Consider the following 20,810-nt stretch of genomic DNA (forward strand, 5'->3'; position numbering starts at 1 on the left):
AAAAATATTTAATATATTAACACACATATAATATGGGTATTAAAAGGTGATGAGTACTAAGCACTAAAGAGAAAAATGTAGCAGCAAAGGGGTTTAGGAAGTATTAGAGGTGGTGGTGAAGCTAGTGATGGTTATGAGACGACTAGTTGTAGTCTGTGCATTCTCTAGAATTTTTCTATGTACTTAAACACATATGTACATGCGGGAAGACAGAGTCTTAATTTTTTTCCCTAAACAGGCTCATACTATACAGAATGTTCTACAACTTGCTTTTTTAATTCAGTATGTGGAGGAGATCTTTCATGTCAGAGTTACTATATTCTTTTTTAATATGTGCTCAGTAGTCCATAGGACAAATGGACCATAATTTTCATTACTATTAAATAATACCATAAGATTATCTTCTACTACTATGATGATGTTGAAATAAAATATCCTTGTAAACATGTTTAGTGTTCATGTCTACGTATTTCTTTAAGACAGATTCCTAAAAGTGGAATATAGCCGGGTCAAAAAATTAGTGACATAATACTGCTGCGAAACACTTTACTAACGTATACTGCCCAGCAACAGCATGCCAAGAGTCATTCCCTAGGTCTTCACTGACACTGTAGATTATCAATCCTTTAAAATACATTTTAATTTTTGTAATTAAAAAAAATTACATTCCACGTTAGTTAGCATATAGTGCAACAACGATTTCAGGAGTAGATTCCTTAATGTCCTTAATTCCTTAATTCCTAATTCCTTCATTTAGCCCATCCCCTTCCCACCACCCCTCCAGTAACCCTCTGTTTGTTCTCCATATTTAAGAGCCTCTTATGTTCTGTCCCCCTCCCTGTTTTCATATTATTTTTGCTTCCCTTCCCTTGTGGTTCATCTGTTCTGTGTCTTAAAGTCCTCATATGAGTGAAGTCATGTATTTGTCTTTCTCTAATTCTGCTTAGCATAATACCCTCTAGTTCCATTCACGTTGTTGCAAATGGCAAGATTTCATTCTTTTTGATTGCCGAGTAATACTCCATTGTGTACACACACACACACACACACACACACACACACACCCCACATCTTCTTTATCCATTCATCCATCAATGGACATTTGGGCTCTTTTCATACTTTGGCTATTGTTGATAGTGCTGCTATAAACATGGGGGGTGCATGTGCCCCTTTGAAACAGCATAACCTGTATCCCTTGGATAAATACCTAGTAGTGCAATTGCTGGGTTCTAGGGTAGTTCCATTTTTAATTTTTTGAGGAACCTCCATACTGTTTTCCAGAGTGGCTGCACCAGTTTTTATTCCCACCAGCAGTGCAAAAGAGATCCTCTCTCTCTGTATCCTCGCCAACATCCGTTGTTGCCTGAGTTGTTCATGTTAGCCATTCTGACAGGCGCGAGGTGGTATCTCACTGTGGTTTTGATTTGTGTTTCCCTGGTGATGAGTGATGTTTAGCATTTTTTCATGTGTCGGTTGGCCATCTGGATGTCTTCTTTGATTCATGTCTTTTGCCCATGTCTTCACTGGATTATTTGTTTTTTGGGTGTTGAGTCTGAAAAGTTCTTTATAGATTTTGGATACTCTTTATCTGATGTGTCATCTGCAAATTTCTCCCATTCCGTCGGCTGCCTTTCAGTTTTGCTGTTTCCTTTGCTGTACAGAACCTTTTTATTTTGATGAAGTCCCAATAGTTTATTTTTGCTTTTGTTTCCCTTGCCTCTGGAGACATGTTGAGTAAGAAGTTGCTGAGGCCAAGGTCAAAGAGGTTTTTGCCTGCTTTCTCTTCGAGGATTTGATGGCTTCCTGTCTTATATTTAGGTGTTCCATCTATTTTGAGTTTATTTTTGTGCATGGTCTAAGAAAGTGGTCCAGGTTCATTCTTCTGCATGTTGCTGTCCAGTTTTCCCAGCACCACTTGCTGAAGAGACTGTCTTTATCCCATTGGATAGTCTTTCCTGCTTTGTCAAAGATGAGTTGGCCATATGTTTGTGGGTCCATTTCTGGGTTCTCTGTTCTGTTCCATTGATCTGAATGTCTGTTTTTGTGCCATAAAATATTTTTTTATCTATTGACATAAAAGCAAATTCCTACTAATTCTCAATTTCCCTGATTATTAGTACGGCTGGGCATCCTTTCATGTGTTCACTGCTTATCTGTGTTACCAGCCATATTCTCTGCCTGTTTTTTGTTTTTTTTTTGGTGAACTGAGTTTTAGTTATTCATTTGTAGAAGCTCTTTATATATGCTCTGGACATTAATTCCTTAAGTTTCAATTCCCTCCTGTCTATTAGTTGCATTTTAAGAACGTAATAGGGAAGAGGGAATCTTCCGTGGTATGGAATTTATTATTTTTCATTAGTTAAGCCTGTTAAGATGCAACTAAATCAGATACGAGAACTGGGAGACAGAATCTAATATATATTTTTTCTTGATAACCAACTGTTGTTAACATCACTTCTGAATATATATTCTTGCAACATAGCTCCAAATGCCACCTTTATCATTAATTTCCATACTGTGTGGCCTGGTTTCCAGATTCCCTACTGTGTCATTGATCTATCTTTTTCAGATATTTTCACAGTAGATTTTAGACAGAGCTTTTAAAATTGAGGGGGATTATAGAGGGGAGTCTGGAAACCAAGTTTAACAGAGGAATATGGTATTCATTGGGCAGGTGATATGTTTTCCATTATGTTGTTGGGTAATCTGCCAGTTTATTAAAGGTTCTTTTTTGTTTTTATTTTCAATTACAGTCAGTTCTCTTTTCGGATAATCTAATAATTTAATGTAGTAGATAAGGAAGACCATAATCATAACACATGGTAATTCTGAAGTAAAGTCACCTAGCATAAGCTTTCATGATAGCTTTGGCTATATGTTTGTGCCACTATATCCAGCATTATACAAAAAAAGGAACTGTAAAACTAAAAAAAAAAGGGAATGCCTTCAAAGTTGGGTATTTTGGATAATATGAAATAATCTTGGCTCACTGGAGAATCTAGTGAACACAGCCATTCAAAGAAATGTGTTTCAAATTACCTAGGCATTCAAATATACAACACTCTTAAGGTAAAATTACCAAACAATGCCCAAAGCAGGAGATACGATATACCACAAAAACAGCTGACTTACCCTGGGACACTGTACTGAAAAGTGCAGGATCAATAGCCGGAACAGTCTGGGGAGTAGGCTGGATAGTATTACTTGTTACACCTGCAAATCGGAAAAGCACAAATGGGTATTACAGTTATACCTCTTAATTATACACTAGGAAAGCGTTTAGAGGATCATGAAGGAATTTCATTTCTTAGTATTTTGGAACCTTAATGAATTATAATTTGACACACTTATTTGATGTTGGAAGCTGCAATGGCAAACATGCAGGAAAATATATTTTGAGTGCTTACATACGTATTTAATGCAAATGGTAATATGTCTGCATACTATACTATTTTGTACATTTTTCACTTAATATATTTTCACAATTTACCTTATTAATTTACATGGGTACATAAGTGTTCCATTTCATGTATGAGCCACAATTTATAAAGCAGTCCTTTACTGATGGACATGTAGGTTGCTTTCATTCTTTTGCTACTATAGATAACACTACAGTGAATATTCTTATATACTGTGTACATATACATATGTACAATGTGTATGAATTTATTTATAGGAAAAATTTAAAGAAGTGTAACTGCAAAGTCAGGTTTTAATTTTAAACTGACCAATTTAATGACTATCTTTTGCTTGATTTTGATAATTGCTAACCAAATATATTAAATTATCAACATCTGACATAATTGTTCCCACAAAACTTGTTAACCTTTAAAGGCACATAAAAAATAACATTAACAAAAAAAAGGGGATGCAACCTTTGGGAGGGATCTTCAAGACTACCTAATCAAGTGTAGTGTTTTGATGTATCTAAAGCATAGAGACGTGACTATATATTTTTCATATTTATGCTAAAAAAAAATGAGCAGATCAATCTAGATATCATTGCCATTCCTTGCTAAATAATTTGTGTTTCTATCTAAATTAAGTTCTCCAGACAAATCCGTTTCTCTATGGAGAAGGAATATTTTTATTAATCAGCATCTTGTTATTTAAAAATTTTTAAAAATGTTTATTTATTTTTGAGAGAGAGTGAGCGAGAACGAGTGGGGGAGGGAGAGAGAGAGGGAGACACAGAATCCGAAGCAGGCTCCAGGCTCTGCGCTGTCTGCATAGAGCCCGTTGCGAGGTTCAAACCCACAGACCTCGAGATCATGACCTGAGCCAAACACTTAACCTGGACACTTAACCAACTGAGCCACCCAGATGCCCCAATCAGCATCTTGTTATTAAATTTTAAATGCTTATTTGTACATCTTCACATGACTAAGTAGACAATATTAATTAACAAGAACAAAACAGAATTTGCACAGAAATTTAGTTATGTAGTAAAATTGTATTTAAGCAATACTAAAAAAAATTATGTGGTGTGTATTTTATTAAGAACTTGTGGTCACAGTCGTTCAACCAAGACTTGAACTGACAACACAGGCTGCTCAGCGCCTCACGCACCAGTAAGAAGATGCTGCCTCCGTTTGTCCTGATGCACGAGCCAAGGGGTGTCCTTTGGCAGCCATCATGACATATTCCCAGGGGGACCTAGTGTACAGGCCCAACACAAGCTCATAAATACTTGTTTTGTTTTTTTACATTTTATATATTTTTGATAGAGAGACAGACAGACAGAGCACAAGTGGGGGAGAGGCAGAGAGAGAGGGAGACACAGAATCCAAAGCAGGCTCCAGGCTCTGAGCTGTCGGCACAGAGCCTGACACAGGGCTCAAACTCACAGACCATGAGATCATGACCTGAGCCAAAGTCAGGCACTTAACTGACTGAGCCACCCAGGCGCCCCTCATAAATACTTGTTAAATTTGTAAAAATAGCTTGTGGTTTATGTTACTTTTTTTTTTTTTTTTTCAAGATGCCCAAATCTATTTTTCTTTCTTTCTTTCGGGATTTGGAAAGGTCTCGTTTGTCAATTCATAAATGGATTGCAGTCCCCAAGACTGCAATATGCTGGAGTGATGTGACCATAAAAACATTCCTGGGGAAAGCAGAACTGTGTTGGAAATTTCCTTCCTTCTGTTATTTAACAAAAAGAGGTATTAACAAGTAACTTCTGGTTAATTTTTAAGTAGATGGTTACATAGCTTATTAAATGGCATTAATATACATTCAAGAATTAAACGTTAAAAAATGTCTAATTAAGTACTGAATTGTTCTACTGCCTACATGATGTGGGGATTCTGAAAAGGGAGAAATAATAGGTAGTGGTTAGAAAACTAGAAGATTATCCAAAAAGTATAACCCTAAAGAGTAGCATTTGGAGAGGCAAAGAAAAGAAAGACATGCTATCTACAAGGAACACTGTAAGCAGAGGTAAGAAAATGGGAGGATTGGGTTGAGTAAAACCTCAGTATAATCACGGAAAATAGCATTGATTGAAATGGTTAGGACAAAATATTAACAACTCTGAAAGCTGTATAGGAGAACTCAAATGCAGTGCTGATACTTAAAAGAACAACAATAAAAGCGCTAAGTTTTTGATCTCTGTATGTGCTGAGCTACATTTATCATCAAAAGGCTAGCATTAATTATAAAACAGTTCTAATATTTAATCTATTTAGATTTATTACTGAGCTCTTCTTCCTGAGCACTTACAGGCTGTGTAAAGCGTATGTTTCAAGAGAAAGGAAAAACCATCTACTCCATCACCTACTTCTGATAGTCCACAGTGGTTAAATACAAGAGGCAAACACTCCCCCTGCTTAAACAAACGTTATCGCTGCCCTCCTTGCACCTCGGTGCGTTTTTGTGGAAGAACTAAAAACTGTATATTAGTACATACTATTCTTTTCAGCTATCTTAAGGATTTCCCTTTGATAAAAGTGCATCCTGGATCTTTATATGAGGGAAAGTAAATCAATCTTAAAGTGAGTAAGAGGGGAAACATCTGCTATATTTATAAACTAGAAATGTTATTTCATTTGCTATTAGGCAACTGTGGACTTTTTTTTTTTTTTTTTAACTGTTTTAAATATAATAGAAAAAAAAATCTGCCAGCTAAGAGGAGATTCCAAAATCTTAAACCAGTATTAAGGGGTAAATTACTATATGGGAAAAGTAGATTTTGATTTAACAGGGTTTTAGTTCCTTGGAGGAAGAGACATAGAAAGGAGGTGCCAAAAACAAAATCAGAAAGACACGGGTTCAGTTTCTAGTTCTGTCACTAACAGGTATGCCTGTACATTTGTTTTCATGGGACAACTGCTTAATTTCTTTACAGTATGTAAATAAGAGACAACAATTTCTAATATAGTTGCTGTAAGAATTAACTTATAAAATAGCTATGGCAATTATTTAAATGCTAAGTCTATTTAGAGTGTATATAAAGTAACACAAGAGAACCTCAACCTAAATAAGTTCCAAGGCTTTTGGTTTTATGTGCTTGCTCTGAGGAACAAAAGAGAAAACATAAAATAAAATAAATAAGGTTTATGCCAGTTAACTGGATCAAAATTAACTGCTTATGCCAGAAAACTTCCTAACAGAAAACTACCTCGATATCTATCTTTATGTATGTCATGAATATTCTAAGCAGGAGATACTGTTAGTCTGAATGTATGGAACTACTAATATTTGATCACTTTTGTTGTACCAAACCTAATTCAGCCTTCCTACTAGAAATAAGCTTTCCCTCTTCTATATATGTACTGTAGAACTATATATTAAATATACAAATATATGCCTATACAGAATTCTGCCCAAAGATATTTTGTCTAAACCAACACCCCTCATGCAACTTTTTTTAAGGTCAATATCCTACCCCCAAAGGTGACACTTCCCTTGATTCACAAAATGGTGTTAAGTGTTCATTAGCTTGCTGCTAAATACCCTGTCTTTGGCACAGAAATAGGAAGGAAGCGAAAAAAAAAAGTAAAAGGAAACTAATTTGCTGAACACTGATTTTGTGTTAGGCATAGTAGTAGTGAATTTTCAACCTTTTTGCCCTTTAATAATTAAAATCACTATGAGAGTATGGTTAATTTCATTTTAGAAAGAGGCAAAACCTAGGTCAGGAGAAGCTGTATAACAGTTGAGTCTGTGCTTTAGCAAGGGGTAGGCACTAATAACCAATACAATTTGACTTCAAAATGCATTTTATTTTCTAAAACTGGTGTGTCTGAGGCTCCTGGTTAGTGTTTAAATTCACTAGTATAATTAGAATAGTATTAAGCTAAAGCAAATACATATAAGTAGCTGGTGGTGTTGCTTATATTGTTCTACCTGAAAATACTGAGTATTTCTAAAAGAAAACAAAATATTTATAATTCTGTTCCATGATACTTACAGAACAAACTCAAATTGGTGTGTCTATTAAAGTCATCATACAGACCATAAAACAAAGTCAGGTTAAAATATGCAGAATGGTGACACAAAAGAGGTCAGTGTTAAAATGACCACATTCATCAATATTCTTCAAGACAAAAATAACAGCAATATTTGCAGGTAATATAAAACTAAAAGTTTTAAAGGTTTTCTTTTTGTTTGTTTCTTTTATTTATCTGAGAGAGACAGAGGCTCAGGGAGGGGTGGGGACAGAGGATCTGAAGCAGGAAATCCTGACCTGAGCCAAAGTCGGACACTTAACTGACTGAGCCACCAGGTGCCCCTAAAGCTAAAAAAGTTTTAAAATAGGAGGAAAGAAACTAACAATAACTGGTACTACAATGGTCAAGTAGAACACTTTTAGATAGTGGTCAACTCATGCAAAATAACCTAGAATGGTTTGGGTAAACTGAGGCTGAAAATTTAAAAGTCAATGAAGTAATGATGTGTTATTAATGGGGCTCAAAGGATGACTTTCCTATCGATCAAATATTCTGAAATGTTTGGGGGCGCCTGGGTGGCTCAGTTGGTTAAAGCGTCTGACCCTTGATCTCAGCTCAGGTCATGATCTCACGGTTCATCTGTGGGACTGAGTCCCATGTCAGGCTCTGTGCTGACAGCAGGGATTGTCTCTCTGCCCCTCCCTTGCTCACACGCATGCTGCCAAAAAATAAATACACATTAAAAAATATATTTTGAAATGTTTGTACAGTTTACTACCATAGATTATGCGGAGATAAAAGAAATATTGTAAGAATAATTTTTGGAAAAAAATCAAGATATTAAATTATGGTTTTAAATGCCCTTCTATTTGAAAAGTAAGGGTGATCTTTTGTCAACAATGCAAGTACATGTCTGCAGTTTTTAAAAGTATCTTTCATTTACTGACATTGACATTACTAGAGACTAGTGTTGTCAGATCTCTTCCATGAAAGCACAGACCTATGATACTGATTTATTCAAGGATAGTAGTTATCACTTCCCTTTTTTCTTTTAGTCAACTGTTTGTAATATTAAAAGAAACAACCCAAATCCCCTGTTTTCAGTTGTCTGTGATTCCACTGCTATTGAGATTCTGTGCCTCAGTGCCTGCTCCCTCCATCAATAATGTCTATGTTGAGGGCAGAGGTCAGGTCCTAAGGAAATAAAGCAAGAAAAATGAAATCTTGCTCATCCAGTGGGACGCTGACCAACACTTCCTGTAATAGACCAGCTCACCTCACTGCTAATCCTGAACAGCACTAAAGGGCAAAAAAAGGGAGAGGAAAAAAAGAAAATATGACTCATGAAAAGCACAGAAGTTCTTAGTAATAAAACATATAAAGTTAATAGTAACATATGTAAATGTTTTATCATTTCTCAAAAGAAAAGACAATTACTATTAAAACTTCAACAAAAAGGATTTAACATTTTTTGTGGGTTCAAATAGAATTTAAAGATCTTACCATGTTTTATGACCATCACTAGGAGGCATAAACATGAGGAAAAGTGCGGTTCTTGTTTACGAAAGGAAGAGTTCAAAACTGGTTAACTTGAACTTCCTACCTGCGCTGGAAGGCACTTCCGCTGGCGTGTTGGCTGGAGCGTGCGCACCGGGGGGGATCTGGATTCCCGTGAAGCTGCTGGACGGCACGCTGCCTGGGTCGTAAGCTGAAGATGAAGGCCGGGGTGGCTGAGTAGGCAGGGGTGTGGCCCCAGCATCTTCGTTTTCTTCAACATCTATTATATAATATATATGTAAAGCGGAAATTAGGTATTTTGAAATAAACACGCCAAATATTCTTATCTCGCTATACAGATAAGACAAACAGACCTTCAAAGGCAATTCTATTTAATGCAGTCGATAAGCAGGCTTTATCTCTTAAAATACTAGTTTTAACTGTTTTCTTTTTTTGAAACACTTAATTGTGCCTGACAATATGATTGTCACTTCTTTTAAGTTAAGACTTTTTACAATTATATAAAATCTTTGCGTATAGTATATTTTTCTTAAAAATCAGTTTTTTTTTAAACTCACTCTTTAAACTTATGAAAAACAGGATATTTTTGGCAAAACATGTCACATTTAATGCTATCCATAAGAACTTTATTTTTCTGACAGCAGCCTTTTACTCAGCATTTGTTGTTTACACTAGCTATAAAATGATTACCTGTGTGTTTGTTGTTCAAGTATTAGGTTCATCAACAAAAACAAAGAAAATGAAATTTCACATTGAGCTACCTGCACAGAAAGTAGTGAGAGACTTGTGTTGAGAAGTTTTGAGATACAGACTTAAAATATACTATATTATTAGCTGAATTTGATAACTACCTTGGGAAAGTTAAATATTGACAGTCTATTTAAAAATTACAATTAGTGGGGCGCTTGGATGGCTGAAGTCAGTTAAGCGGCTGACTTTGGCTCAGGTCATGATCTCATGGTTCATGGGTTTGAGCCCCATATCAGGCTCTCTCTGCTGTCAGCACAGAGCCTGCTTCAGATCCTCTGTGTCCCTCTCTTTCTGCCCCTCCCACTGCTCATGCTCTCTCCCAATCTCAAAAATAAACAAACATCAAAAAAAAAAAAAAATGACAATTAGCCACTTTTGGGAATCTTAGTAATTTGAAATGCAAACTAGAGCAACAGATTTCTGAAATCAATTTATTTCCTATCAACTTTTTAAATAACATTTTTGTCTGATCATAGCCACATTATATATCCAATGCAGATAATTTTAAGCAACCAAAAAAATCTACCTACTCTGAAATATAGGTTACTAAGTAACCGTGTACATGTATTTATATTTTATATACACTAAAATAATTTTCTCTTCTATTAGAGAACTGTAACATGAGTTCATCCTAAATGAAAGATAGGAAGGAACCTCTCAGTCCAATGTTTAAAGGCACTAGAAAGTGACTAAAAGTCGGAAGAAACCAGGGTGAAGATGGCCCCCAGGAGAGGAAATCTCACCAGGCAAGGTTTGCTTTCATGTGGCTTTTCACCTGCAGCACTCAACAGTCTGAGCAAAAGAAAGAACTGGAGAGAAGTGAGCCTTGAAATATGTGTATGAACCCCAACTAAATACTGTACGACCCTGAATTATGCACGCACAATCCAGAGAGATTCCTGAGGGTCCTGGTAAAGGCAACAGCCTTAAAGGTGAAAGACGGGACGGTGTTCAAGTTCAGGCAAGTTAACTGCCATTAGAACAGTAAGCAAGAACTTGCAGGGGAAGATAACAAAATGCAAAGGAGCTACAAGAGGTGATCAGCAATAAAAATTAATAGAAACATGGGTGGGAGGGAGGAAGAAAATGTGACCAGAGTCAGGAGAAAAAGAGAGTCTATAGAAATAGACCACAAATGACCCAGATATCAAAATTAGTAAAATAAATAAATAATCACTTTAAAGCAGGTATTATAAATATGTTCAATATCACAGAAAAAAATATAGTCATAATGAAAGAAGAAAAACTCACCAGAGAAAAGAAACTGTAAGAGGAACAAAAACAGGACTAACAGAAAACAAATGGTAAAAATAATAGGCTTAAATCTAGCTATAGAAATAATTACATTAAATGGACCAAATATTATTTTGAAGGCTGATGTTGACCGACACAAAATACAACAACAAAAAAACAAACAAAAAGGGGGCGCCTGGGTGGCTCAGTCAGTTAAGTGCCTGACTTCTTGGGTTCAGCTCAGGTCATGATCTCACGGTTTGTGAGTTCGAGCCCTGAGTCGTGCTCTGCACTATCAGCATGGAGTCCACTCTGGATTCTCTCTCTCCCTCTTTCTCTCCCCCTTCCCTTCTTGCTCTCTCTCTCAAAATAAATAAATTTTTTAAAAAATGAAAAACAAACAAACAAAACCTTATATGCTTTAAGACTCAGATATGTTTATACTAAAATGATGAAAATAGATATACTATGTAAATACCAAGTAAAAGCTGAAATGGCTAAATCCAATAATAGACACAATAGGATTCATTTCAAGGAACATTAGTAGAGATACAAAGAGATGTTTCATAATGATAAAAAGGTGAAGTCATTAAAAAAAAAATCAAACAATTATAAAGGTGTATGTGCCTAATAAAAATGAAACGAAAGCTGACAGAACTAGTAAAATCCTCACAGTTGAAACTTTAATATGCTTCTATGACTCACATTCATGGGACACCACACAAATAAATGCAGAATATTTTCTTTTCAAATGCAAGTAGCATATTCACCAAGACAGATCATATTTTGTACCATGAAATAAATCTTAGTAAACTCTGATATATTGAAATCTTGCAAAGTATGTTCCCTGACCAAAGAGAATTGAATTAGAAATCAAAAAGAAAAGTCCCAAATATTTTTAAATTACACAATATATTTCTAAATAATCCATCTCTCAAAGAACAAAGGAAATAAATATTTTGAATTAAATGATATCAAAATTTGTGAGATGTCATTAAATCAGTCCCCACAGGGAAGATAACTGATGCTTTAAGTGCTTTTTCTAATAAAGAAGAAAAGCTGAAAATAAAAAGTCTACATTTTCTCTTAAAAAGCTACAAAATCAAAACTAAAAGAAAATTGAATCTCAAGTACAAAGAAGGAAAAAATAATATAAAAACAAACATAAAGGAAATAGAAAATAAAGATATTATTAGAACAATTAAAAAAACTGAAAAATAACCAGATTAGAAAAAGGACAGAGAAATGGATAATATAAATATTAGTAATTAAAGAGGCACTATCAATACACATTCTTCAGATATTAAAAGGATAATGAGGAAAGAAAGGAAATATAAAGTCAATGAATTACACAATCTAAGGGAAATGTCATTATCCTTTCAATGTCTGTATGATTATCATCATTATGAAAAATACAGACACAAACTACCAAGACTTACCCAAGAAGAAATGATCTGAATAGTTTGGTATCTATTGAAGAAATTGAACTCACAGCAAAAAAACTTTCTATAAAGAAAATGCCTAGCCTAGATAAAGTGGCAAATTCTATCAAACATTTAAGTAAGAGATAATATCTGTCTTATGCAAACACATTCAGGAAACAGGAATAGGAATCACTGTCAACTTATTTATGAGGCTGGTCTAACTCTGATAGCAAACCTCATAAATGTGAACACATATCCAAAGATCCTTAGTGTGAGGACCAAACCCGGCTATATATTGTAAAGACATTACACATCATGACCAAATGGCGTTTACCAAGGAGTGCAGAATTGATTTATCATTTGAAAATCAATCAATGTCATTCATATTGATAGAATAAAGAAAGAAAAACCATATGATAATTCAATAAATGCATAAAAAGCACTTGATAAAATTTAACCTCCCTTTAAAACAAAAGTTTTCAGTTCCCTGGAAGTGGGGCTTGGGGGGGAGGGGATTCCTTAGATGAGATGGGGCCATAAACGAAACAAAACCACACACATAAATATCATTGCTGGTGCAACAGACAAGAAAAAGAAAGAAAAGACATAAAGATTGGAAAGAAAGAAGCAAAACTGTCTCTCCTTACAGATAACATGATTACCTACACAGAAACTCTCAAGGAATCTACAAAGCAACCACAACTAACAAGTAAATTTAGCAAGGTTGCACGATACAACATCATTATACAAACATCAATTGTATTTCATATTAGAAGTAAACAAGGGAATGAAAAAACACATTTCTTGGAAATTAACAAAAGAGGTTCAAAATCTATATTCTGAAAAATACAAAATACTGTTGATAAAAATTAATGCAGGCTTAATAAATGGAAAGATGTATCATATTCGTACAATTAAAGACTCAGCTTTGTTAAGGTATACATTCACTCTAAATTGATGTATAAATTCAATGTAATATCACTCCTAATTCCAGTAGGTTTTTTTTTTTTTTCTTAACAGAAACTAAAAAAACCTACTTTAAACTTTATGTGGAAACTCAAAGGACACAGAACAGCTAAGAACATGTGGATAAAGAAGATACCAGAACAGGTGGATGACTTCTGCCAGCTGACCTCAAGATTTACTGTAAAAAGATGGAAGGCAGTGTGCTATTAGTATAGACAAAAAAATATACCAATGTAACTGAACAGAGTCCAGAAATAGAATCACACAATTAACTGAATTTCTGACAATGTGTAACAACTGCTGATGAAATAATAGGATACCCTTACGGGGGAAAGAATCCTGAATCCCTACCTCACACCACGTGCACAAAAAAATTTAAGGTCTCTCACAAGCCTAAAAGTAAAAATGCAAGGTACAAATCTTCAAGATTAAATATATATAAAAGAATTTTTGAGGTAGAAAAAAAGACTTGGCAGGACACAAGAAATAGCCATAAATTTTTTAAAATTATAAATTATAATTATCAGGATTAAAGATTCTTGTACTTAAAAGATAATTAAAAGAACAAGGTAAGCAACAGACTGGGAGTCAATATTGGTAAAACATGTATGTGACAAAGGACTTATGTTCATAATTTACAAAAAAAAATCAATACTAGAATGACAGATAATCCATTAAAAACCGGCAAGTATACTAATGTTCATAGCATTATTCACAACAACCAAAATGTGGAAACAATCACAATGTACACCACTAGATGAATAAATACAATGTGTATATGCATACAATGGGATATTATTCAGCCTTTGGAATGAAATTCTAAAACATCCTATAACATGGATGAACCTTGGGGTGCCTGGATGGCTCAGTCAGTTAAGCGTCCAACTTCAGCTCAGGTCATGATCTCACGGTTCATGAGTTCAAGCCCCATGTCGGGCTGTGTGTTGACAAGTGTGGAGCCTGGAGCCTGCTTTGGATTCTGTGTCTCCCTCTCCCTCTGTCCCCCCTGCCCCCTACTCACACTCTTGTCTCTCTCTCTCTCTCTCTCTCAAAATATTAAACGTTAAAAAAAAAAAAATGGATGAACCTGGAATACATTACAATAAATGAAAGAAACCAGTCACAAAAGGTCAGAGACTGTATGATTCCACATGTATGAGGTACCTAGAGTAGTCAAATCCACAGATACAGAAGACAGAATGGTGGTGACCTGGGGCTGGGGATCCACAGTGGAAAGGGGACTTACAGTTTAATGGGTACAGAGTTTCAATTTAAGAAGATGAAAAATGTTTTGGAGATATATGGTGATGATAAACTGAACAAGATGAATGTATTTAATGCCACTGAACCACACAATTAAATAACTAAAATGGTAAATTTTATGTTATGTATATCTTACCACAACAAAAAGAACAGGCAAAAGATTTAAACAGATGCTTCACCAATAAAGATATAGGAAAAGCTGATAAATACATTTAACAGAGTTCAATAACATTGAGTCATTGGGAAAATGCAAGTTAATTCACAGTGAAGAGTCACTTTACATGGGTCAGAATGGCTAAATTTAAAAATGCTAACAATACCAAGTGTTAGCAATGACACAGAATGACAGAAACTCTAATACATGGCTGTTGAAAGTGTAAATGGTACAATGACTTTAAAAATAGTTTGGGAATTCCTTAAAAATTAAACGTATATAACCTAGCAATTCCGCTCCAGCTATTGACCCAGAGCAATGGAACACATGCCATGTGTTCACATATAATGTGAAGTATGTCAAAAACCACATGTATTTGCATTTAAATGTCATGTGTTCAAGTGTCAAGAAGCTTAATTCTTCATAACCTCAAACTAGAAACAGCTAAAATATTCATTAGCAGATGAACTGATAAGTAAATTATTGGTATCCACAAAGTGAACTACTACTCAGCTGTAAAAAAGAATGGATTACTCATACACAAGACATAGATGAATCTCACAGATGTGATGCTGAGAGAAAGAAGCTGGGTGCAAAAGAATATTGTATGACTCCATTTACACAATGCTCCAGGTCAGGTAAAACTAAATTTTGATTAAACAAACAACTAAATCAGTTGCTTCTCAAGGTAGGAATGGACTGGGAAAGAGTATGAGGAATTTTGAGAGGTAATGGAAATATTATTTATTTAGAGGGATGTGTGTCAAAAGTCACCGAGTCACTGAATTACTCTAAGTAAACAGGTAAACTTTAATTTCTATCTTTGCTTTTTTACAGTGGTACAGATTACTAATTCTGACTCTATCATTTGTTTTCCAGACATGAGTAAATGGATGACTAAACTGAAGCTAATGAAAGCTAGAATACTTAGTGTTGAAGAATGAAAATAATGTGTGTGTGTGTGTGTGTGTGTGTGTGTGTGTGTGTGTGTCTCCCTTCCTCTGTGTTCTGAGAAGGCCTAGAAGCAATGATATATCAGCAGCAATGCAGACACCTAGTGCCTATCATGCCCAGGTTCCGAGGTCTTGGCTTCCATTCTCCAGTAAAAAGGACCAAGGGCTCTTTAAAGAAAAAGCTGATTCCAGTGCTGGGTCAAAAAAAGAACTAGATGCACTTGTAGCATTCTGATGTGTCAGAAAGCGAGGAAGTGTATACCACCAAGAACGATAGAAACACACAAAAAGGACACAGGAGCCAGACTGAAAAACTCCCACTGTCTGAATCTGGGACAATTCTGACCATCATAAAAAGAGATGATAGTAATGGATTATAATCACTGAATATAAATTCATGAGCCCATACTGACATAAATAATTAAATGAGTAAATACACAGATGAAGGAGATAGGAACACTCTTACAGTATAATGCCAACTTATTAATATAGAAGGAATAATGGTGTTGGAAAATCATCAGTGGATGCTAACGATGGTGGGGTAATATTCCATTAAAAATAGGGTATTTACATAGCCTCAAAGTATCTTCCACAAACAACTTATTAATAACAAAGGGAAAATTATTTTAAAGTATAATAGCCCAGAGGATACCACATTATCTGAGTGATCAGTTAATATCACCATTATTTCACCAATATGTCACAATATTATACACTTCCAATGTGAGTTAAGGAACACAATCTCATTCTAGAGTATTTCTGCTAAAAATGCATAATAGTAATCTAATTATGAGGGACAGTCTATAAGTAACTAGCCTGTGCTCTTCAAAAACATCAGGCCAAGAAACACCTACAAAGGCTGAAGAACCATTCCAGGTGAAAGGGACTAAGGAGACATGAAAAGTAGATGTAATGGGTTGATCCTAGACTGGATCTTGGACACAAAACTCCACCAAGGAGATTACTGAATCAACTGATCAAACTTAATATTTGAAATATTTAGAAGTAAAAGAGTGTATCTCCAATTTATTTTCAAATTCTTCAAAAAATGTGTATTTGTAAAATTATATCCTTTTGTAGAGCCATAAGCCATTTCTGAGAAGATACTGTTAAAGTTATGACATTAACACTAGATTAGGACACTTTAAGATTACATTTTAGATTCATAATGTATTGACTTATTTTATATCTCTCATATTCTTCAACTACAGGTCTTAATAGGAAATATTTATCGAGGCTAAAAAATGCTGAGGTTAACTGTATCTTATGGTTTGTTGAAAGAGAGTAATTTTAAATCACTAGAAATATGAAATATGTAATTACCTTCTTTAGTTTTTATTGCTGGAGTATAGGTTAATAATGACCAGTCAGAAGTAATACCATTTTGCAGATACTGAATTCAAATGGACGTGAAAACCCAGAGTTTGAATGTTAACAGAATTCCCTTCAGTTGAGCCTTTTCCCTAGAATGCTATTTTTGTACTAAGCATGTGGCTTCGTTATGGGCTTAATTCCATACAGTACTATTTTCAGGAGTAAGTATATTTCTCTTTTTTCTTACTCTAAGTTAACTAAGGTGTGGTATCTACTTTTTTTAAAAATGTTTTTACTAGAAATTAAATTCCAGAGAACTAGACTTTTGTTAAATGTTAATACTTTTTACGTCAGGAGTTAATTTAAGAACACTAGAGAATATAATGGTATATCGAGAAAATCATAGTTTAAAGAAGACTTTTCTCTTACACATTCAGATTTAAGGACATCCTCTGGTAGAGCCATAAACCACTTCTGAGCATATACTGTTAGAGGTTATGACATTGACACTGATTATGCCACCAGGTTACATTTTAAGTTGTTTTGAAAAAGCACAGAGTGAAAAAAACTCTTCATATTTTAAAGGATTTATTACTGGTATTCTGTAACTCACCGTTTTCTACTATCTAGAAGCTCCACAAAAACAGAATAAAAGTAACGAATACAAATTACAAGCTCCACTTAAGCCAACTTTTGGAAAACACAACAAAAATTATATAGATCTCATATTCTAATAAGGTGGTATTATAGAACCTAAAAGAAACCATTTCAGAACAAAAGTGATCATGATAATAATCAAAACGTAATACTTTCAAGGGCAAAAGTTAAAAATGTTAATATTAGAGAAGTCATTGATACTGAAAGAATGTCTAAAAAATAACACTGATTATTTATTAGGCATTTTGATGTACCTAAAATGATACATTTGAAATAGTACTGAAAAAATAAAATGTTTAAAACAAAAAAGATATTTTCATGGTATATTTAAGAATATATGTATACCATATACAAGAAGTAAAGTGTCTCCAACCAAATGTTTGAACGTAATGAGAACTAGAACATGAGTAAATTTACTACAAATAATGTGTAAAAGGCACCTTAAATGTAATCAGATAATAGAAGTGGTTCAGCTTCAGTTTCCAATTTAATGTAATTACTGAATGTGAAGAAAGTTTCCATCTCTGGCCTTAGGTCCTAAGCTATCCATTCTCCATGGGTGATCCAACATTTTACTTTGGTTTCATCTCTTGCTTTCAGGCTGACAACTCCAAAGTTCTACCTTTAGCCCAGAACCTTCTCCTGCAATCTTTGGAAGAAGATCTGCCACTTGTGACTTCTCCAAGTAGTAATCACATGACTATCTCAGTGTCTTCTCTTAATTTTCCCCACCAAACCTGCTCATGTTGTATTAGTCATTTCTTTGAAAGGCTGGAAACTTAGGGATCATCTTCCATTTCCTCTGTCACTGAAGTATTCTACGTTCTATTGATTACACTTCCTTCTGTTTATCCTCATGGCCAATATCTCACCCAGGCTTTTGTTATTTATAATTTAGGTCATTAATAGCCCTTGAATTCATCTCACAATATGCAGAATTATCCTTCAACTCACTCCCCAAAATGCTCCTCCCCGCAAACAATACTTACAGTCCAGCCAGTTCTCAACTGGCCTCCCTGCTGCTTTGGAAGATGCTTTTTTCATCCTTTGTTTTTTGTTTACCTGACTTAATTCAACTTCTCTTTGGAGACTCAATAAGCACAATCTCTTACTATCATGTATTTATTATAACTGCTTATTAAACCTATTGCTCCCCATGAGGACGTAAGCTCTTAAGTAAAGGAGCTAAGCTTCTAAGGAGCTTGTAAGCTCCTAAGTAAAGGACTATGTCTCTTATTTATCTCTGGTACTCCCTGGTATCTATCCCTCGTACTATCCCTGGTACTCAGCATTAGCTGATAAATGACTTTTAAAAAATGACATTAAAACAAATTTAAATGACATTTAAAAAAAATTTCTTCAAAAATGAATGAAAAAAATTACGTTTAAAAAATCTCAGTACAAAGCTATATCCTGGTAAGTGGGAGTTCATTCCAAATTTAGGGCTCTACATCATGTCTAAAGCACAGAAGTGTTCCTCATAATGTTGGTACTATGCTCTCAAGAGAATGTTAAATTAACAGTTATGTTGACTGGCTGACGTAGAAATTTTCTTGTAAAACTCAGTGGGGAAGACAAATATGTATTAAGTCTTGTTATCTAATGTCAAACTGGTTGAAGGAAAAAATGCATCTGCTTAAATGTATAACGAGAGTACAGACTTCAGAATTAGAAAGATTTGGGTTCCAATACTGAGTTTCATTAACTAGTTATTAGAGCTTGAACAGGGATGTGCAGCTACCTTCAGAAACTCTGAGAACTAAATTATATACGTAAAATATTTAGCACAGTGCCTAATACCTAGCAAGTGCCCCCTAAATGATAAAAATTAACATAAATTATGAAGATACTTTATTAAATGCTATATATTTTATAAAGACTTTACAAACATATATAAACAAAATACCTCTGCAGAAATTCAGATGAAGGAGAAAATATCACAGACAGGATTCAGGTAAGTAAAGAAAGATGAGTATTTTAGGAGGGAGAAATGGTAAAGTAGGTTGATGCCACATTGTGGTTACTCTTGCTTTGTAGCCTGAGGATGCTGGCTATTTTCCCATGGACGCTTGTTAACAGTAGGCCTGACATAGAACATTCTGGACTACAGTCGATATTAAAGTAGGAAAGGAAGAATGTAAAAAACACAGGACTCCGAGTAAGTGGGCCACGGCTCAAGTTCTAGTTCTCCTCTGTGAGGTTCTAAGTCCTTAGGCAGGCCCAAACCCCTCAACTTCCTCCTTTGTAAAATAGTAGTAACAATTCCTAAGGGATTTCTGAGGGCTTCAGAAATGTGAAAATAATCTGTAAGCTTTAAGGCACTATATGAATGCAAGGTATTTATTACATAAAATAATTACAAGAAGAATTCTATGTGTAAAAGACTATTTAAAACATTAGATAAGGGGGGCGCCTGGGTGGCTCAGTCGGTTGAGTGTCCGACTTTGGCTCAGGTCATGATCTCACGGTTTGTGGGTTCGAGCCCCACGTCTGGCTCTGTGCTGACAGGTCAGAGCCTGGGGTCTGCTTCAGATTCTGTGTCTCCCTCTCTCTCTGCCCCTCCCCTGCTTGTGCTCTATCTCTCTCTCAAAAATAAATAAACATTAAAAAACACTAAAAACAAAACAAAACAAAACAAAACATTAGATTAAGGGCATATCATGAAGAGTGCTTCAGGGATAGATAGCAAGAAATTAACCTGAAATGAAAGCATGAAATGCATGAAAGCTTGCATCTCTAAGATGTGGACTACAAAATCATTTACACAGAGCATTCATATACAAAACCACAGTGTACCTTTCTCACCAAGTGGCATTATAACACTCTAAACAGTCTCCTGAATACTAAATAAATAGAACACAAAGGTTTTCTTTGTCTCCCCCCAACCCTTTGGTCTTTAAAAGGCAGGTTTAGTGATATATAATTTATATACAGTAAAATTCTTATTTTTTGGGTATACAGTTTTGACGAACTTATATACTGTACAACCACTACATCCCATCATCTCCAAACCTTTCCCATGTTCCTTTGTAGTAAATCCACTCCCTCACTCTAGGTACTCACTTATCTGATTTCTGTCCCTAGAGCACTGCCTTCTCTGGGATGTTATATCAATACAATCATATAGTATTTAGCCTTTTGTGTTTGGCTTCTTTCACTTAGCATAATACTTTTGAAATCAGGTGAT

General features: G+C 34.9%; 1 protein-coding gene and 1 long non-coding RNA gene across 2 annotated transcripts in view; one reads left to right on the forward strand and one right to left on the reverse strand.

Moving 5' to 3' along the window:
* VTA1 (vesicle trafficking 1) overlaps positions 1-20,810 on the reverse strand; it is a 67,875-nt gene that overhangs the window by 4,640 nt on the left and 42,425 nt on the right. Inside the window, exons 6-7 of the mRNA XM_015061848.3 lie at positions 8,995-9,168; positions 3,133-3,213 (exon numbers count right to left, since the gene is read on the reverse strand). Coding sequence (XP_014917334.1) covers positions 3,133-3,213; positions 8,995-9,168 — 255 coding nt within the window. The remainder of the gene's footprint in view (positions 1-3,132; positions 3,214-8,994; positions 9,169-20,810) is intronic.
* The window catches only part of LOC128315498 (uncharacterized), a 28,249-nt gene continuing 12,378 nt past the window's right edge, over positions 4,940-20,810 (forward strand). The window contains exons 1-2 of the long non-coding RNA XR_008298301.1: positions 4,940-5,439; positions 18,224-18,308. This is a non-coding gene — a long non-coding RNA (uncharacterized LOC128315498). The remainder of the gene's footprint in view (positions 5,440-18,223; positions 18,309-20,810) is intronic.

Source organism: Acinonyx jubatus, chromosome B2, assembly GCF_027475565.1.
Source record: "Acinonyx jubatus isolate Ajub_Pintada_27869175 chromosome B2, VMU_Ajub_asm_v1.0, whole genome shotgun sequence".
NCBI classification, from domain to species: domain Eukaryota; kingdom Metazoa; phylum Chordata; class Mammalia; order Carnivora; family Felidae; genus Acinonyx; species Acinonyx jubatus.